Source organism: Mastigoproctus giganteus, chromosome 7 (assembly GCF_048544385.1).
Source record: "Mastigoproctus giganteus isolate SK-2022 chromosome 7, ASM4854438v1, whole genome shotgun sequence".
Lineage (NCBI taxonomy): Eukaryota > Metazoa > Arthropoda > Arachnida > Uropygi > Thelyphonidae > Mastigoproctus > Mastigoproctus giganteus.
The window spans coordinates 187,406,634-187,427,941 of record NC_143581.1 but is presented as its reverse complement, the minus strand read 5'-3'; the positions used below and the strand labels follow the sequence as shown (position 1 = coordinate 187,427,941).

The window sequence follows — 21,308 nt, the reverse complement described above, 5'->3', positions numbered from 1 at the left end:
ACAATGGAAACAGCCTCAGAGTCAGGAGTCTTTGTATAGCTTGCCCAAATTTTCTAAGAGAGATATAGGACGGTAAGACTTCGGGTCCGATGGAAGTTTTCCTGGTTTTCTTAATATTTTCGATAGGGCAATTTTCCAAAAGTCAGGGAAAATCCCATCAGGTAAGTAAGCATTTGTTAAAAAGATTCAATAAAATTTGAGGGTGGAGTATATATACATCTTTTTAATGGTAGCATTTTCTACTAAGTCAATTCCAGGACACTTGGAGAGATTTATTTTAGAGTTTGCTTGACTTAGTTCATCAAGATTGAAGAGAACAGTGTCATCAGAACCTTCATATTCATTATTTTCATGTCTTATCGGTGCTTCTGAAGGAGAGTCTTCATCAGAATTGTCTTCTGGAAACAGTCTTGCGATAATCGCCTCGGCGGTGGGAAACCAGTCTGAAGTATACCCTCCTTCAAACTGAAAAGAATGATATGTCTCTTGGGTAATGAGCGTATCTCTACAGATTTTATATACAAGTCCCCATGGATCTGAATTACCAGCCTTTGACACTAGATTCTGCCATGAGGACCTCTTTGCGTCAACAATGGCTTTGAAATATTGTCTTCGCAAATTCCTAAAGTGATCTTGAAGACGCTGGATGTCCACGTAAATGAAATATCGATGACGTTGAAAATTGCGTCGAGCTTCATTCACCATTCTCCTCAAGGTGGTAAGTTGAGGAGTCCACCAAGTAGTGAAGCCTTTTCTTTTTATCTTTTTCCTAGTGGATTCCTTCAAAGCCCTAAACAAAGTATTTTGAATTGCGTTAGCATATTCTAGCGCAGTCAGCCTGTTCAGTTATGTGCATTTATCCTCACTGAGTTCCCTCTGTACGAAGTCTTTGAGTATGTTGTTTGAGAAGTGAAAGAAGAAAATTTCCTTAGGGCGCATAATAATAATTTAAAATCCATTTGCCTGTATAAAGAGTGAGTCGTTTTTGCTGAATGCGCAATGTAAAATTCCTAAAATTATTGAAGGCAGAAACTATAACCAAATAAAACAAACTATCACCCAGCTTAGGGGTAGTTTATTAAGAAACAATTCTTCAACTTTCAAATAGTATTGGAATCATTAGGAACACAGTGTAAAAGATTAATTTCTCTGTGCATGTTGTTGTTTAAATAACAATATTCAGTACTTCTCTGTTATTTAAATAGTGATGTACTTCTAAAGTGCCTAGTGCAATTCCAATGATTCTCATCGTGTCGTGCCACAATACAGTAATAGCAAATTCAGTCGGCTCAAAGTTTTGTGCAGACTCAGATTGTACTCTGCCTGTGCAACTGCAACAGTAGCATACCGTTTCTTTCCTAAATTCAAGACCTTAAATTTTATTACTTTTCCTTAAGGTTAAATAGATTTGTATCCATTTTTCTCGTGTAATTAAATTCAAAATAGCGTCTAGCATAATGGAAGATATGCAAATTATGTAATTTTACTTAATAAACCGCTGTTTGCTAATTACTGATAGTAGAACGTTTTAATCTACAGAACACATTTCCGGGAAGTAGGCAAGCTGAAGGACTTTGTTTTTATAAGTCTTTATATAACACGATAATTGGCCACACCATTTTTTTATATAAATAAGGGCCGTAATGATCAAAATGTACTCGCAAACAATTTGAACTGTAGAGAGCAGAACGTTTCTTTGGTCGTCAAGATGAATGTCCGAGTTATTTCCTTAATATTGGCCGTAACGGCAGTTTGCGTTTTGGGAAAACCAAAACCACAGTCATCAGAAGAAAGTAGCTCTGAAGAGAGTGAAAGAATTTTCAAAGCCACATTCTGCGGTAAGTTTGAAATATTTAAATAAACCTTTCCTGCATTTTTGCTCGCTTGTCTCACTTCTGAATCTAATATAGTTAGGGAAGGACACTAAGTGGTTGTTATCCATTAAGGATATTATTATATTAAAACCACAGTTATAATTTTCACGTGACATAAGAGTGGTTTTAATATAATAATAACTTCTTAATCATTTTTCATTGCTCTTTCTACCTGCTTTTTAGCCGCTAATGATAATAACGCTTCTTTCTTGAGTATACAGTGGAGTAGCCACTTTTCGGTCGATTGGAAAGGACTGGGTTCGAGTTCCATATCATATACTAGAAGGACTTCTAAAGATATCTTGTATCGGAGCTATAGTTAGCCAATCTGACGCAGACAGTGTATAGTTTTCCACTGAAATTTATTCATGTGGACAAGTGTTTTTGTAAATGGCGGCTCCTAGAACGTCACTTCATCTCCGCCACGTATCTCTGTGTAGAACAGTACCACTGTAAGAATGTCAGAATTATGAGTAGTGTAAGTTTGTGTGTTCTGTCGTTGTGACTGGCAACTTAACTACCCAGAAGCATCGGTCATTTGGAGAGATGATTCTGGGTACTCGTCCACACCACGGAAAGGTGAGCCAGTCCCAATAGTGTTCTCGCTGTTTCAATTCGAGACTCTGACCCACCTTTCATTTCATTTTATATATTCTTATTTTGTTTGGGAAGTTGTAATGTGTTTCTTAAATATGTACAAACAACTTTCTAATATTTGGTAGTTTGATGTTGTTGCTACATTAAAAAAAAATAAACTGATAAAAATAGTAAAACACAAATGTTTATTTGTTATAACCGTTTGGTTATTAATCATTAAGATTTATTTATTTAAAAATTGAAGTTATTAACACCGTTAGAATAATTATTTGAAATAATCTTATTATTTTCAGAATCATCTGAAGGCATAAATGGCGTTGCTCACTGTTTGAGTCTATTGGAGGGAGAGGTAAGTTACTATCTTTGAGCCTTACAAGTATGTTCCCCAATCGGTTTTGTTATTTATAGCGATTAAATCACTAATGCCCAACGTGGGTTAAGATTATAAGTGATACATCCAAGATAAACTTGGGAACTATGAATTTTCAAGTATTTTATACTCAATCCTTTTGAGTCCTCATTAAGTGTATTTCTGTCATGTGTTTATCGCCAGAAATCAGACAGAATGTTCAAAATATTTCTATTTATTTCATTTCACAGGTCGCCCAAGTCGCTCAACAGTGTCTTTCCGAGACTTACACTCAGGGTGATCCCTATCAGGCATTGATCAATGACGTGTGTGGTGCAAAATCCAAAATTGAAGAGGTATGTTCTGTAAAATTAGGGTTTTCGAAATACGCACTTAAAATTAAAAGAAAAGCATTAAAACTTGATTTGAATTGGTAATGTGGTAATATATTACAGTATTATCGCAACAATTCGGATTTTATTATATTACAAAGGGTTTAAAATAAGGGCTCCTATGTTTTTTTCTCCATACTTTTTTAGCTCTTCTATTTAATGTATTTAAATGTCTCTCTCTGTTTTACTGATAAATTTAACGTATTCACTGAACTAAATATATCTCTTATATTTGAATTTTAATGTACGTGATTTTCAAAATGATCCTTTTTTAAAGAGTCTATACATTTATTTCAGCTTGACCAATGTACTGATTCAAAGCTTGAAGGCCAGGTCAGTATTTATTTTTGAAAGTTTTACGCATGTTGTTGAAAAATGTTTATTACAATGAACAAACTTTAGATGCTGCTAAAAAGTGAAGATACTATTGAAAAATAATAATTGGAAATATGGCAGATTGAGTAGAAAATAAAACGTTTCGTCGCAGTGAATATTCATTTAATAGAACAGTTATTGGCTTCCGAAAAATTTGTTTCATGTTAGTAATTTTATACGAAATAAGACTGAGTATGTGAGATGATATTTCAAGACTTTGTAATTATTATTCTTTATTTTTAAACATAATTTAAAGTATTATATTCCATGAATTTCCATAATTAAACTATACAGAACGCTACACAATAATAATTAAAGTAACTACAAAAATATTAAATAAAGAAAAAATCTAACCAGTTTGAAATATAATCCATAATTTTACGTTTTGAAATTTCGGGTACTACATTAAGGATTCTGTGATTACCTATTTTGACCGATATCGATAACACTGCCTTTCATTTAAACCATCTATGCGTACATAGCACATATTTCCGTTTCAATTATTTTACCAATGCCATAAAAAAATTCTTTATTAGCTGTACATTGAACTTTATAAAGGATTTGCTAATTTTATTCCCATTAATTTCAGGGCTCAGCCGAAATAAATGAGTTATTGGAACAGCCACCTGTGAAAGTAAGTATTTCATGGTATGGTTAAACAGTAGTTAACCTGCTGTGATATCTAATTTTTGTTTTACTGTGATACTTATGTTTCACAATTTACGAAAAGTAAAGCTGAAGACACACACAAACCCTCTCACAAAGAGCAGGAGGCATTGGTTAAAAGAATAAACTTTAACAAAATAATAATAAAGACTAATATGTGAAGTACAGCATAAAATGTAACATTTCGAATATTTTTTGCAGAAATGTATCGTCAGTCTGGTCCTTAAATTGGTCCTAGGTGAGATGACCAGCGAGGAGGATACTAAAAGGAAGTAGAAGGAGCGACAGAAAATATCAAGCAAGGGATTCATTATGACTTCATTATTAGCAGTGAAATGCAAAATATCTCAGATTTCATTAATATGATCATAATTATTATTTTTTAAAGTTAAAAATTAAAATACTGTACATGAACAGAAAGTAATGCTTGTCTTCAGTGTTATTTAACTTTTCTCATCAAAATTTTGCCACTACAGAATATACAGAAGTTAGACAACACAAATATAATGCAGAGTGGGTTGAAAAAAAGCATGCTTAACAGCAGACCAAAGGTGCACGCAAATCACAAAATGTATTTTCTTAATTATATTTCAATGCATTCGAATAATACGGACATCATCATAACATTCAAAGCTTATAACTAGTGTGAATAAAATTAATATCTTGCAATTAAAATCATTATTTTTCAAAACTATCGTAGACTGGAAAATCTTTTCAATGTTCTTGAACTGGAGGCTGTTTTTTGTGTCTTTTGCAATCAGGTCATGCCAGGAAACCTTGATTGGCTCATATGTGACAGTAAACATACTTAAAAACACTACATTATTTTTAAATAATAACATCAAAATGAAGTACACAATCACTTATCCTACGAACATTAAACTGCTGGTTGAAGAGCTGATCACAGACAACATTTTACTGTAACTCCGGAATCAACAACTGTTGTTGTACTCTTTATTGTGGATTAGCGGTAGAAGTGTTTCTTTGAATTATGGTGCTTGTGTTATTCATATTCTGGTAGATTTTGAGCTTTATAACTTACTTTCCTTTCTAAGACACAAGAGTACAAATGTTCCAGATCCCGTTACCATAAAACAAGCAATAAAAACACCGAAATGGGACATATATCTTTATAAGAATCGATATTCATTCAAGGGACAATATTCCACAAATCATTCGTCCACCGATAGAAGAAGCTGAAGAAAATTTATTATTAATCACAGAAAATATGCAAAATAATCGAATTATCTAAGAGTTTACCAAAAAAGGTTTATAACTTTCTTGATATGAAGATTATGTAAAAAACTGTATTTATGTCAGATAATTTTTCGCATAACAACCACTTTTGAGTTCAATCTGAATAAAAGACAATGGAGAGAAGAAAATATAGTGGGAATTATTTCTATAATTTTTAAATTAATCCTTGGCATATAGAAAATATCTCGAACTGGGAGATCTATTTCTTAAACCTAACCATATTAATTGATAGCGGTGTGAATTGCATAAATTTGTTCGTTAGACATGGCAAATAAATGCAGAAGCCCCTCCCTATCCTATTCAATCTTGTGCTATATTTATCCCTAATATTATATGCCTTTATATATCATCATTTTGATATTGAGTAGGGAATTACCAATTTGTATTCCAGCATCGGAGTAATCAGAGTCAGCAAGGTTCTGAATTCTGCTGTTCTGCTGCTTTGTATTTTTATGATTTTTATGATGAGCTGGAGTTCGGGAATTTGGTGTCACTGAACAAGTAAGACGCGGAAAATATATTAAATACGGATTCGAGAATTCATAGACTAGGATTTCACGTTTATGATATCTGTAGCCTGTTTATCTTCAGAAATGCCCTCCATATCAGCTATTATTTCAGTTTTCGGATCGTAATAGTATTCGTCATAATGTACAAGAAAGCCAGAAGCTTTTGCTGCAATGGCAAAAAAAGAAAGGAAAATACAAGTAGATAGGAAAACACAAATTATATTGATTCCAGGAGAATTTTTCACGGCAGAGCAGCACACGTAATGTTTGGATACGATCCTCAAAACATCCATGCACAATGCGAGCCTTGTGACACACGGGGCGTTGTCCTTTTGAAAGAGTCCAGTGCGAACTGGATACACGGTCACCACGTAGAACAAAACAATGTCGAAGTAGGATCTGGCGGTGGAGACGCTCCATCTGAAATATAAGATTGGAGTGTCTGGATGCCACAAAAGCAAAGAAGGAACACAGAACAGACCGCAGACATGTCATGTTTTAACAAAAGATCCAAACAATATTGGATGATCTATCCAACTGGGCCAATCTAAATAAGCTCAAAATTTCCCCTACAAAAACAAATTTCATGATTTTTCGAAAGCAATTCAATTATGGCAGACCTCCCAGAGTTATCCTAAATGGCTCACAAATCCCCTACGTATCCAGCACCAAGTACTTGGGACTTACAATAGATGACAAACTAAACTTTCATACTCACGTATCCAAAATTTCTGAGAAAATTAAAAACTTCACGGCTGGAATTGCAAGGATTTCCAGAAAAGAATGGGGCCTCAGCAAAAAGACGTTGTCTTTATACTATAAGACTATCTTCCTACCAATTGCTGCGTACGCAGCAGGTGTTTGGTTCTGGAGGGTCTCAAAAACTAAGACCAGGACTAAACTTCTTTCATTACAGCGTTCGGTGTTGCTCACACTTCTACAAGCTCCTCGGACGGTGTCGAATAATGCCCTACAAGTTCTAGCAGGAACCCTGCCTCTGGACCTTTATATCTCCTACAGGGGTATGATCTACAATCTGAAAAAAAGGAATTTCTGTAAATATTTTTAACATTGTAACAGACCCTGCCAATAGAATACAAGAGGAAAAACGAAGACTCTGGAAGGAACTCACCGCTGTTTGGCAGCAAAGATGGGCTGAAAGTGAACATGGTGAGGTTACACGAAGATACATTTCAAATGTTGAATTGGCATCGTTACCCACAGTCTCAAAATGGTTTGTGCCTAGCATGACTACATCATATTTAATGACTGGCCACGGATCGCTCAGGGCTAAACTTTTCGAAAGGAGCCTTGAGCCTGATCCTTTCTGTCACTGCGGAGCAGCTGAGACATGGCAGCACGTTCTCTTTGAATGTAATGATTATTCGAATGAAAGACAGGTACTGCTGAGTAAAATAAATAATCTCTCAGAAAATAATGTACATTTGCTCATCGAAAATTCTGATGTCTTCACTACATTTCAACAGTTCTCTGCGGCAGTTTTCAAGAAAAGACTTGCGGCTAGAAACTCTACTGTGGTGTCATAATGATCCAGATTAACTCACTTTTGGGAAGAACATATCGGAAGATAGCCATCAACGCAACAGGAAATAACAGGTAGACCCCTTTCTCCTCTAAGTGATGCTGGATGGGATTCCAAGAAGCTTTGTGTATAAACGGGCCTAAATTATTAGGAAGCTATAACCTCGAAGAATTGTAAATAATTGCTTAACGTACAGTTAAGAATACCCATACTTCTGCGCACCCCAACACGCTTCTCTCTCATGAAATCTTATTTAAAAAGAAAAAAATAAATAAAAAATAAATAAAATAAGATCTTCTCCCCATAGGATGAATCCTGCAATAATCTGAAATCCCATCAAGCCAATTGAACACAAAAAACTCCAATTTCTGCTCTCTGACTGATGTAATGCTACACGTATAGAAAATTTATAGCTACACGTATAGAAAAACCTTCTGCAAGAACGCTAGTGTTACTGCGAGTGCTTTAATGTATGCTGGGAACTTCCTCTCCTGCCTAAATCTCAGGAGTACCATGTGAACTATTTACATGGAAATCGCCTTGAGGAACTTCTATAGCCCTACTCTACAAGCTCAGATTCTACCGGGGAAGAAATTAAATGAGACTATATATTTCCTGAACAGTTAGACTACTGGACAGTCTTTACAATTGTACAAACCAGAAATACATGTAACTATTGGTAAGTAACAACTTATGTTGCTGTAAAACCGACTGTAAATAATTCTCAAATTCTGTTGCTAGAACTGATCAGAGAGAGTGGTAAATCTCACTGTAATGTAAATAGTGATCAATGTTAGCAGTTTATTTCCTTGTTAATGCTAAACTTAATAGGATAACTGATATATAATGCTACTGATAACTGCAGGTCTCTTTAAAAATGTTTCTCTTGGCTGTGTGACTTCAATGGGTTTTTGGAGCTCCAGCCTTGTTTTTTTTTTTTTTTTTTGCGGGCTCCCAGGCCTGGGCAGCCTGTGAGCGGGATAGCGGGCACCCACTGGTATTGCACTACCTCCAGTGGGTGCGGGATTTCGTGCACTTTGGCATGTAAAAGGTTTAAAAAAAAAAAAGCCTGGCTACTCGCGCCTGGGGGACAGGCACCAGACAGCAGCTGCACAGGTGGTGGCTGCTCCTTTGCAGAGGTCCTACATTCAATACAGATCCACTAGGTGGAGATGGGCTATGCCTAGGGGCCACCCTTGATACCAGGACACACACACACGTGTTTTGTACTGTTTCCTCAACTGTATTGTGAACAAAATATATATGTATATGTGCTAGGGTAATTATATATATGAGAATGAAAATGTACATAAAATTGTATATATATAGATTATTGTTTATGTTTCTTGAAATTGTACATAATATTTGGGTGTGTAAATAAATGAAAAAAAAAATGATGTCATGTTTTCGAGTCTGCGTGGGTAGCACAGTGGTACCGCCACCGTCCTCCCCACACCGGGTGGAAAAGGCCCGGGTTCGAATCCCGTCGATGACGGGAGGAACTTTAGTGGGCTTTTTTCACTCCGTGGCTGAGTTAGTCGGTCTCAGGCGTAGATAGCAAGGTTTTTTCCCTCAGAAACTGAGGTTTTTTCGTCCAGCAAAACAGGCAAATCGACCAGAGAACATACGCAATTTACAGACACGAATACGGGTTAATGTAATTCCATTTACGGATAACCCTAACACAGTAATTTAATTTTTTTTTTTTTATGTCATGTTTTCGAAGACTTCCGGTTTACTCGTTTCATCACCAATCGAAAAATGCACATTAGAATCGCACAAGATAATGAAACTACTCTGTTCTGTAGCGATACCAAACGCTGCTGTAAGAGGTGTAATGGTGTAGGGTTTATTTTGCGGAATACCTTTCGTCCCCGATCCCACTGGAAATCACTGAAAACGTAAATTATATCTGTACTTCTTGGTGGATCAGGTACACTAAGTAATGTAGCACGTTACCGCTATGGATAGGAGTACCTTCAAAATGACAGCGCAACTGTCCAGAAGTAATAGATTTCAGGAACACGAAGGAAGGCTTTAATAATCTGCGCTGGCCAGCCAATTCATTAACATAAAGAGTACAATTAGTCTCGTGTCCAGTTTTTTTTCAAAATCATTGCTCCCACCATTTTCGTGTGGAGCAGTGATTCAGAACAACGGCAATTCAAAGAGAATATTAGCATAGGGTTCTCATAAAGCAGCCGGGCAATGCATATATAGTAAATTTTTATTACTTATGATATCCTAATGGAGTTTGAAGGAACAAAACTTTGGGTTTATAGGTGCTGACAGTAATGTAGCTTATAGTTATTAGATCCATTAGAATGTCTTCCTTGAACGTATACCGATTTCGACACTTGTTTAGAAAGATCAAGGTTCGATATATGCCAACGCAGACTGTAAAAATTTCTAAATGCATTTTCAACCGGGGCAGTACTTGGGCAAAATCCTATATCCTTCTCAGATGGAGGGTATAGGATTTTGCCCAAGGATTTTCCAAGTGCAGTATTTTTTTGTACAGGATTTTCCAAGTACAGTATTTTTTTGTACAGGATTTTCCAAGTGAATTATTTCGGGTGTTTTCTCTCCCACATTATAATACAAACTGCATGTGAAAAGCCATCTTACAGACATAATAAATAGCCGCTGACACTTCTAAAAACAACAACAGTCAGACCCTTGCAATAAAATAACTATCGAGGAATTGTTTATTAAACAAATACAGTTTCAACGCAATCTTAATTAAAATGAGCATGGAAAATGCTCATTTTAAAATAATGGCATTAGGGAGCAAAAATACCCTAACTTGGAAAAAAATTAAGTTTACGATGCATTATTGAAGTACACTGTAGCATAAAAGTTTGGAATCACGCTTCATTTTTCTTAATTTTCAAAGTTTTTATTTAAACTGGACAAACATGTTAACCAATTTTTATTGGCATGTTTTCTATTATGTATATACACTTAAAAAACGTAAATAGCACTTAAGAAATTTCGAGAATATTCGAAAATATTCCAGAAAGGTGTAGAAGACTCCTGAATGTGATACAACATTGCAAAAGATTCCCGAACGTTGTAGATGAATCCAGAAAATTCTAGAAAAGGGAGTATTGTTTCGATACTATAGAAGATTGTAGATAATTCCAGAGTTTCTTTTGTCAATAATATAAATTGAGGAGTAAGAACTGTAACTGATGAAATCGAACATCCTTCATTCAGAAAAAGCGCTTTGTGTAAGTTTTGTATGTTTCGGAATAAACATGGCAAGAAATAAGGAATTGAGTGATGAAAAAAGAAGTGCTGTTATAACTCTGTATAAAGAAAATTATTCCATGAGAAATACTGGCGAAAAACTAGGTGTTTCATTTAAAAGAATACGAATATCAATCGTCTAGTCAAGGAGAACTGGTAGTTCAATGGTTAAACCACGATTAGGACGACCGCGCGTAACAATGCAAGCACAAAATAAGACCATAACTCCGATTTCTAAATGGAATTGACGAGTTACTGCACCTGCAAGTCCAAATGAGTTCAATACAAATAGAAACTTCTATGTCTGAGTCCACAGTAAAACTTCGTCTTAAACAAGGAGGACCTCAGGGTTGTTTAGGGGTCCGAAAAGCTTCATTAAAACCGAAAATTCAAAGAAACGGTTGGATTTAGCTAAGTGCCATCAAAATTAGACAACTGAAGAGTGGGAAAAGTACTGTGGACGGATGAATCCAAATTTGAAATGGTTGTTTCCAAACGTAGCTTTTATGTGAAATGATCAACTGAAGAAAACTGGTGCTACATTGCTTAGTTCGTAGAGTCAAACACGGTGGTGGTTCCATCATGATGTGAGATTAGTTCTCTTTTTCTGGAGAGGATGAAATTGTTAGAGTTGAAGGAATTTTAAGAAAAGAAAGCTTTGAAAACATTATTAAACATAATTAAATAAATAAGATCTTTATTGTACAGTACACCGGTACACGCAGGTTCGACTTTGTGGAAGAAATGTTGTATAACAACAAGACAATGCCTCGAGGCCCAGCTCCAAGCTATGCAGGGACTTTTTATTAACTAAACAACAGCAATGGTATTGAAAATTATGGCCTCCCTTTTCGCTTTACTTAAACCCAACAGACCTTTTATGCGATCATCTAGGGGAAGTCTGCCCATCTTCACAAAATTTATGGAGAACCTTGCACATCGCTTGACATCAGTCAAAAAATATAAAATTAATCGCCAGAATGCTGCAACTGTTTAAGGCAGTGATAAAATCTCATGGAAGATATTTGTTAATATTAATCATTTCAATATTTTGGTATCAATTTCAATGCTTAATAAAAAAAAAACTCTTAAACTACTTTGTAAAGTTCGTTTTTTTTTATATTAAAACTTATATAGTCATAGCTAATTTAAAAAAAAAATAAATGAAACTTTGGTCATACGCTGTGATATCTCAAATTAGTGCAACTAATTATGAAAGAGAACGATGTACTTAAAGAATATGTGCCTACTTTTGTCAGAAATGATCGGAAAAAACTAGATAGAGTTTCATCCATATCATTCCAATGTTTATGTGATGAATGGTTCTTAACACTAAGGTTCAACAATAAAGGGTATTCACTCATTGAGCAGTGAATTGTGACCACCGAACTACTACTGCGTCTAGCCACTGTTCCCACAAATAACAGTTGCTATTCACCTAGGCATTGACAACACTAGAGGTCAGAAGATGACCGTGGAAATCTGCAGCCATGATGCCAACAAGTCTTTACACAGTGTCAGAATAGATGGCGGATGAGTGTCCTTATGCCTCACGTTCCGCTCCAAACATCCGACAAGTGTTCAAGTGGATTGAGGTCAGGCGAATGTGGAGGCCAATCAAGACGGACAATAGCCTCACTGCGCACCCGACGACACAATCATAATCGTCTTGAAAATCTTGTTTTCTGTCTGGAAAAAAATACAAAATGTCAGAGTGAACATGGTCTCCTAACAGTTGCCGGTAGATTTCACCAGTGAAACGTAGGTCCATAATCACCAAGAGTCCTAGTTCTTGGCAGAAAAATATGTCCCATATTAAGCAACTACAGCCACCAGCCTGGATAGTAGGTCCCATCACGATGGATCTGTGAGCACGTGTTGCTTGAGCCACAGACGAAGATGTCCGTTGGCGTATTTGTACCACGTATTTGGGCTCATCCGACGAGCACACTCGGTTCCAGTCCTTCTGTGATGTCTGCGCTTGTAGCACAGTGGTGTCGTCACCGTCCTCCCCCACACAGGGTGGAAAAAGACCGGCTTCGAATCCCGTCGATTAAGCGAAGAACTTCTATGGGCTTTTTTCGTTCTCTGGCTGAGTCAGTCAGTCTCAGGCATAGATTGTAAGGATTTACCCCCGGAACCTTGTGTTTTTCGCCCAGCAAAGCATGCAAATCGACCAGAGAACACAGACACAATACACATGTGTAGTTCAAAAGGTTTTTCCAGGTGACCCAATTATAAAAGTTTAAATTTAAGTCGTCCAGTGTTCAACCATCATATTGTTGACACGAAAGCATTCGCAGTCGACAATGATCAGCTTTGAGGAGAGGGTATCTCTTGGGTTGTCTGCTGTGGAACCACATACATCTGAGTGTACGGTGCATCATCATTTGGGATATCATTCTTGCATTCCCTATATTGTATTGGGGAATGCAAGAACAATGTCAATTGTCGTACAGTTGACATTGTTCACGCATATATCGTGAAAAAATTGATACATGCATATATCGTGAAAATGCCACATTAATTGGTTTATTGTATCTTATTAGCTGTTAATTTTAATTAAAACGAAAATCGTATTCCAAAAAAATGTCTCCGGATCCTATTCCATAAAAACAGCTCTTCTAGGAGCCTCCTTGTTATCGGATGTTTTGTTCACATATCCGAAATACAGATATTTCCATATCAGACAAAATTAATATTTTCATTATCAGTACCTATTTCATTCATAACGATTAACGTTTCATAAAATGATACGCGAAAGTATCATAAAAACAATCATAAAATGAATAATTAATGAAAATATAATAATAAATAATATATTCATAATAGTTCATCAAAAAAGCTTCTTTTTTCCTTTTTCTGAAAAGCACACCGCGCGCTCTGAAAACAATTCGATCTCAAATCGCGTGTAGCATACCGGAAGGTAAACTAATCATGAAATTTGACTTAAATGCACTGTAGATTGAGTGAGTAAAGAGAAACTTAGTGATTGACCATGCCATGACCCCTATAGTGAAAGACGCACTATAGCCCTAGCAGCTTACGCGCCATTAAACCCCCATAACGTGCAATTCCAAGGATTCTTATTGTGTCATGCCACCGACAAATTCAATTTACTCAGAGTTTCATGCACACTTATATTGTATTCTGCCTGTACGATAATATTTTACAGCTGACATAGTACACTGTTTCTTCCCTAAATTCATGAACTTTAATTTTGTTAATTTTCCTTAAGGTTGAATAGTTTTATATCCATTTTTCTTATGTAATTCACTTTCAAATGGCGTGGAGAATAACGGAAGTTATACTTAATGAACTACTGATTTCTAAACTGATTATTTTGAAACTTTTAATCTATAAGACACATTTGCGGGAAATGGGCAAGCTGAAGGTCTTTTTTTTCTCTAACTCTTTAAGTAACAAGATAATTGGCCTTACCATTTTATATAAATAAGAGCCCTAATTGATGAAAACGTACTCGCAAACAATTTGAACTGTATAGAGCAGAACGTTTCTTTGGTCACCAAGATGAATGTTCGAGTTATTTCCTTAATATTAGCCGTAATGATAGTTTGCGTTTTGGGAAAACCAAAACCACAGTCATCAGAAGAAACCAGCTCTGAAGAGAATGAAAGATTTTTCAAATCAACAATCTGCGGTAAGTTTGAAATATTTAAATAAACTTTCTCCGCATTTTTTTCTTACTTGTCCCAATAATCATTTTTCATTGCTCGTTCTACCTATATTATTATTATTCATTTATTATCTAAACTTTATGATTTCTGTGTTTAATTATATTCTAAAAACCAATACAGGCATACCTCGGTTAACGTTACCTCTGATAACGAAGCTTCGATATAACGAAGTCGGCAATTTCAAGCCCCATTTAACATAAAAAAAATATTCCAGTTTAATCACCTGAAATCTAAACAAACTGAAGAAATTACGGAAACCTTTGGGGCTTCTCGTGGTTGGTTCGAGAAATTTAAAAAACGGGCCAGGATTCATAGTGTAAAATTAACAGGAGAAGCTGCAAATAAGTTTCCAGAAAAACTAAAGGAAATAATTGAACGTGAAAATTTTCCAAATTTGGTGTTCAATGTTGACGAAAGCGGTTTGGTCTGGAAACGGCTACCAACAAAAAGCTTCATTTCTATTGAACAAAAATCAGCTGCTGGGTTCAAAGCAGCCAAAGACCGTTTAACGTTACTCTTTGGATCAAATGCCTCTGGCGATTATAAATTAAAATTGTTATTAGTTTACCATTCAGAAAATCCGAGGGCGTTAAAAGGTAACATAAAAATGAATTTACCTGTAATATGGAAAGCAAATAGAAAAGCGTGGGTTACCAAGGAGTTATTTACTGATTGGTTTGTTAACCACTTTTGTCCTGAAGTAAAACGGTATTGTCAAAAAAAAACAACTTTGAAGAAAAAGCTCTTTTGTTGTTAGACAATGCTCCGGGACATCCTACTGATCTCAACACGTTGGACACATGCATTCCTGTCAAAGTTGTGTTTCTTCCAGCAAACACAACTTCCCTGATTCAACCATTGGATCAGGGAGTAATAGCATCATTTAAAGCTTATTATCTGCGTCGAACATTAAGCAATTTAACTGAACTAGAGGATAAAGAGGAAATGACAGTTAAAACATTTTGGAAAAACTACACCATTAAAAACGCAATTGAAAACATTGATTGTTCTTGGAAAGAAGTCACTAAGGAATGCTTAAATGGAGTTTGGCGCAAAATATGGCCAGAAGTTGTACTAGAAGAAGAAAATAACATCCAAGAAATTAGAAATGAAGTTATCCAGATGGCTCAATCAATAGGTTTCGGAAATGTCGATGAAGAGGATGTTAGAAATTTATTGAATGCAGAAGATGATGGTTTTTCAGTGGAAGCTTTAGAAAACCTTGTTAGCAATGAAGACAAAGATAATGAAGATGAAGTTAAAGAAGTTCCTGCCGAAAAAGTGTTAACAACCAAAGATTTAAAAAGGTGCTTAAATGACATTGAAAACGTTTTAAATTTTTTTAGTGAAAATGATCCTGATTTAGGAAGAAGTGTTATTGTTAAGCGATCAGTGTTAAATGCAATAACTCCGTACAGGCAACTGTTAAATGAAAGAGAAAAAAAGCATAAACAATCAACTTTAGACTCATATTTTAAAATGTGATTTCACTTTGTATGTAAGTTGACTGTTTATTTAATAAAACTTTTCTTTGTTCGAAAAAAAAGCTTTTCATTTTCTTTACGTAGGAACGTATCCCTATTCTGGCCATAGTATTTTTACCTCTGAAAACGAAGTTTCGCTTAACGAAGTAATTTCGTGGAACGCATCCTATTCGTTATTCGAGGTATGCCTGTATTATTCTTATTTTCTTGTTTTTATTACGTATATTACTTGGGAAGTTCTAATTTATTTTTTTTAAATAAACACGAACAGCTTTCTAGTATTTTGTAGCTTGATATTGTTTCTACATTAAAAAAAATAAACTGATAAACATTATAAACATAATAAAACACAAAGAAATGGTTATTAACCTATTTTTAATAATTGCGGTTATTAATATCGTTGAAATAATACTATTATTTTTAGAATCAACTGAAGGCATAAATGGCGTTGCTCACTGTTTGACCCTACTTGAGGGAGAGGTAAGTTAAAATCTTTGAGCCTTACAAGTGTGTTCCAGGATTGGTTTTTATCATTTATAGGGATTAAATTACCAATTGTCCAACATGGATTCAGATTTTAAATGATATGGGTATTCAGCTAGGATAATTATTTATTGATCGCGTTTAATCCATTCGAAATTTCGGAATGCGTTTTTTTATATTTTATTTAAATAAACCTAAAACATAGTTATTCAATATTTTACATTTATTTATTTATTTAAATAAATGTAAACTAGCATACTTTGGAACTATGAATTTTCAAATATTTTATACTCGATCATTTTTGATATATGTATATCTAAAAAATATTTCTATTTATTTCATTTCACAGGTCGCACAAGTTGCTCAACAGTGTCTTTCCCAGGCTTATACGCAGGGTGATCCCTATCAGGCATTGATCAATGACTTGTGTGGTGCAAATTCCAAAATTGAAGAGGTATGTTCAGCAAAAAATTAGGGTTTTCGAAGTACGCGCTTAAAATTAAAAGTAAAGCATTAAAACTTGATTTGAATTGGTAATTAATATATTACAGTATTATCGCAACAAATGGGATTTTATTTTATTATATTACAAAGGGTTGAAAATAAGGACTTCTATGTATTTTTTCTCCCTACTTTTCAGCTCTTCTATTTAGTGTATTTAAATGTCTCTCTCTGTTTTACTGATAAATTTACCGTATTCATCACTGAACTAAATATATCTCTTATATTTGAATTTTAATGTACGTGATTTTCAAAATGATCCTTTTTTAAAAAGTCCATACATTTATTTCAGCTTGACCAATGTACTGATTCAAAGCTTGAAGGCCAGGTCAGTATTTATTTATGAAAGTTTTACGCATGTTGTTAAAAAACGTTTATTATAATGAACAAACCTTAGGTGCTGCTAAAAGTGATGATACCATTGAAAAATCATTGGAGAATATGGCAAATGAGATGAGTGGAAAAGAAAAATTTTGGGAACTGTCAATATTCATGTTATAATTCATGTTATAAGTTTTATACGAAGTAAGGCTGAGTATGTGAGATGATATGGGATAACTGCCCACTTTCGAACTTTACTGAATTTCATAAATATTTAACATGGACGCCAAGGCCTTGGAATTATTATTATTCTTTATTTTTAAACATAATTTCGAGTGTTGTAATCAATGAATTTCCATAATGCAACTATCTGGAACGCTACACAATAATAATTAAAATAACTACAAAATATTAATTAAAGAAAAATTCTAACCAGCTTGAAATGTAACCCAACCTTTATATTAACTAACGTTTTGAAATTAAGGTGTTATTCTCGTCCGTTGAAAGGATTTTGCGATTACCTCTTTTGACCGATATTGATAACACTCCTTTCATTCAAACGATCTATGCATATATACCACAGATTTCAATGATTTTACCAATGCCATAAGAAATTCTTTATTAGCTGTACACTGAAGTGGACTTTAAAAAGGATTTGCTCATTTTGTTCTCTTTAATTTCAGGGCTCTGCCGAAATAAATGAATTATTGGAACAACCACCTGTGAAAGTAAGTATTTCGTCTTTATGGTTAAATAATAGTTAACCTGCTGTGATATCTAATTTTTGTTGTGATTTTTTTCAATAATATTTCATTTTGTCTGTGTATTATTGAATCAAGTGGAGGAAAGAATGGTAGAAGGCTAACTTGCATGAGGCAATGGACAGAAATTTTTCATTGTAATTTGAAACTAGATTAGGAATTAAAACGATGTTTGCTATCATAAAGATTTTGAGGTAACAATTCACAATCTCTACAATGTCTTATTTATCAAACCGAATGATTTTTGCACCATAGCAGTCAAGAATAATAAGCATCAGGATATCGCATCTGTAAATTACGTATGTCTTATAGTCAGTTTGCTTGTTTTTCTAAATGAAACACTTCTCTGAAAGTAATTAAATCAAAAGCACCACTTCAATACCGCATCATATTCCCATCCTTGGCCGGATTGTTATTAAACAAACTGATTCTCCGAATATGAGCTCTATAAAAAGATAGCACTAAACAAAAAGAAGAAATTTTCAGCGAGTTCATTTGCCTGTAGTGTGACGTACCTAATTTCTAATATTTCTTTTGATCTTTCTGAATTCACGAATAGCTTTATGTCATTAGCGTACAATATGAGATTGGGATTATTTGATATGAAGAGTGAAACTGGAAAAAAAATTGGCTGAGATGGTTTAAACAATCCACAGTTAGCATCTTAACTAATTACTGATTGTAAATGAAGCTCTCTTCTCCAAGATCGATTATTCTGCCTTATGTTAGAGGCCAATAACTTATTTCAGCTTGCTTTATCATGCCAATGTAACAGAGAATAAGAGAATACTAAACTAAAGGTACACTATTGGACTTTCGCCAGAAATTCAAATGTGCAGCTAGTGATATCTTTAACTGTTCCCGGACTCGATCTCCCTCTGCATAATATCATGTAACTCTTCTGTCATCTTCTTCGGTTTCTTTATTTATCTTTTCTTTATAATGTTTATATTATTTGGATGGAATCTCCGTCGAGATATTTGCATCGTTCCCATCAGGTTGGGCTCTGGTGGAAAGCAGTTTTATTGAGGAAAATCTTTCGTGGTTGCAAAGCAGCCAGTCAAGCAACATACAACAGAACCCACACTTACTTCAGAAACACACCGACTGGAGTTAATAAGTACTTTTCTCAGCACAACGTTATAAGACGAAGATTGACTTATTGTCGTATATCGTCCTTCATTAAAGATTTACAGACATATCATGGCACAACTACTTTGATAACATAATTCTTCCGATTACAATACCAAATGATTTTCTCGCTGGAGAACACCAGCATTTACCATCTCTTTGTAAAGGTACAGTAAATAATGAAGGACTTCAAATTTTAACAGTGAAAAACCGAATCTATCTTGTGGGTACTAATAAATACCCAAGATGTTTTGCAATTTAAGAAAAGTAAAGCTATGGCCACACACAAACCCTTCCACAAAGAGCAGGAGGTATAGTATAAAAGAATAAATTAAAAAAGCGTTTACTTCTAACTCTTTTCAGTGACATAACAGATCCAGTGATATCAGCCCTCATCGCTTACACTTTGCTTTGGTCCTCAGTGGCGCCAAGAGGGATTTTGCAGGATATGTACCTCACAAAGCACCTCATCAAGGGCTTCCAAAATGACGTTTATTATGCATTCATTCATAATTACAAAAGTATACGTCTGGACAAAATATTAGCTGCTTACTGCCCGGAGAATCTAGGTTGTCATTAAAAGGTTCTTTAAAAATACTAGTGTTCGAATACTTTTGGAAGTACAAGTGCGTTTTTAAAGCTTTGCCAGAAAATGAAGATAAACTTCAAACTTTCCTTTGCGAATTTATGGTTGTTATATATTTATTTTCTGAAGATGTTTTCCGCTAGGGTTTTAATAGTTTGGTTTTAGCATTCCAATTTAAATTTAATGAAACATCTTAAATACCTGTCTGTAGAAGTGTAATTAACTTATATTGCTAAGTGGATTAAATCGGATTTCAGTATTATAGATTCCATAAATATCCAGTGTTGCTATAAATATACTTTAATACAATAATAATAAATACTAATATATCAGTTACAACATAAAATGTAATATTTCGAATATTTTTTTGCAGAAATGTCTCGAAAATCTGATCCTTAAATTGATTATGGGCCCATAACCAGCGAGGGGAAGGCAAATCAAATTAAAGAGAAGTAGAAGAAGAGCAACAGAAAATGTCAGTCAGTCAAGAGAAGAATCACTTCATTCTTACTAGTGGTGAAAAATATTCCAGATTTCATTATGATCATCATAATTGTTTTTAACAAAGTTAAAAATTAAAATACTATATATAAACAGAAAGTAATGTTTGTGGTTGGTGCTATTTAAGCATTTTGTCACTACAGAGTTATAGACAGACGTTAGACAACAAGAATACAATGCAGAGTGGGTTGAAGAAATAGATCGAAAAAACGAATACCATTTCTAATTCAAATTGCAATTATTAAAATCAAATATTTAAAGCCACCTGAGAATGGGGACTCTATGGAACTCTGAGATACAGGAAAAATAGTTAGATGTTGCATCTTGAACATCAGTAGAAATTAGAAATAATATTGCACTTTAGTATGCTTAACAGCAGACCAAAGGTGCAAACAAATCAAAAAATGTATTTTCTTAATTACGTTTGAATGCATTCAAGAATATGGACATCATCATAAAGATTCAAAGCTTAAAACTTGTTTGGATAAAATTAATATCTTGCAGTTAAGATCAGTATTTTTCGAATATGTTGTAGACTTGAAAATTTTATGAATTTTCTAGACCTGAAAGCTGTTATTTTTGGTACGTAGTCTTTTGAAATCAGGTATGAAGCTCGACTGGCAGTAGCTCAATGTCTGTTTACTGTCACTTATATTTCAAAATGAAGTACACAACCACTTATCCCACATTGATTAAACTGCTGGTTGAATATATAGTAGAACTGCCAATGTTTTACTATAACTCCAAAACCATCAAGTTCTTTTGTATTCTTTTCTATGTCATTATCAGTAGAAATGTTTTGTTTAAATTATGGTGCATGGGTTATTGATATTCTGGTAGCTTTAGAACTTACTTTAATTTTTCCAAAACATAAGATTACAAAGGTTATAGATCCCGTTAACATAAGGCCACATCTTGAGTACTGTATACAGGTCTGGAGGCCTCATTTCAAGAAGGATGTAGAGCTGCTGGAACGGGTACAGAGAAGGGCAACAAGATTAGTAAATGGAACAAAGGGTTGCTCTTAC

General features: G+C 34.6%; 2 protein-coding genes across 2 annotated transcripts; both read left to right on the top strand.

Moving 5' to 3' along the window:
* The first annotated feature begins 1,643 nt into the window (after window positions 1-1,643).
* On the top strand, window positions 1,644-4,947 carry LOC150083438 (uncharacterized). The gene is made up of 6 exons (XM_090377283.1): window positions 1,644-1,838; window positions 2,765-2,820; window positions 3,072-3,176; window positions 3,510-3,545; window positions 4,177-4,221; window positions 4,455-4,947. The coding sequence occupies exons 1-6, from the start codon at window positions 1,709-1,711 to the stop codon at window positions 4,527-4,529; spliced, it is 447 nt and encodes a 148-aa protein (XP_090233409.1). The 5' UTR covers window positions 1,644-1,708; the 3' UTR covers window positions 4,530-4,947.
* A 9,352-nt stretch (window positions 4,948-14,299) lies between these two features.
* Window positions 14,300-20,383, top strand: LOC150083437 (uncharacterized). Its single transcript, XM_090377284.1, has 6 exons — window positions 14,300-14,475; window positions 16,421-16,476; window positions 16,829-16,933; window positions 17,273-17,308; window positions 17,985-18,029; window positions 20,153-20,383. The coding sequence occupies exons 1-6, from the start codon at window positions 14,346-14,348 to the stop codon at window positions 20,195-20,197; spliced, it is 417 nt and encodes a 138-aa protein (XP_090233410.1). The 5' UTR covers window positions 14,300-14,345; the 3' UTR covers window positions 20,198-20,383.
* Window positions 20,384-21,308: the final 925 nt, after the last annotated feature.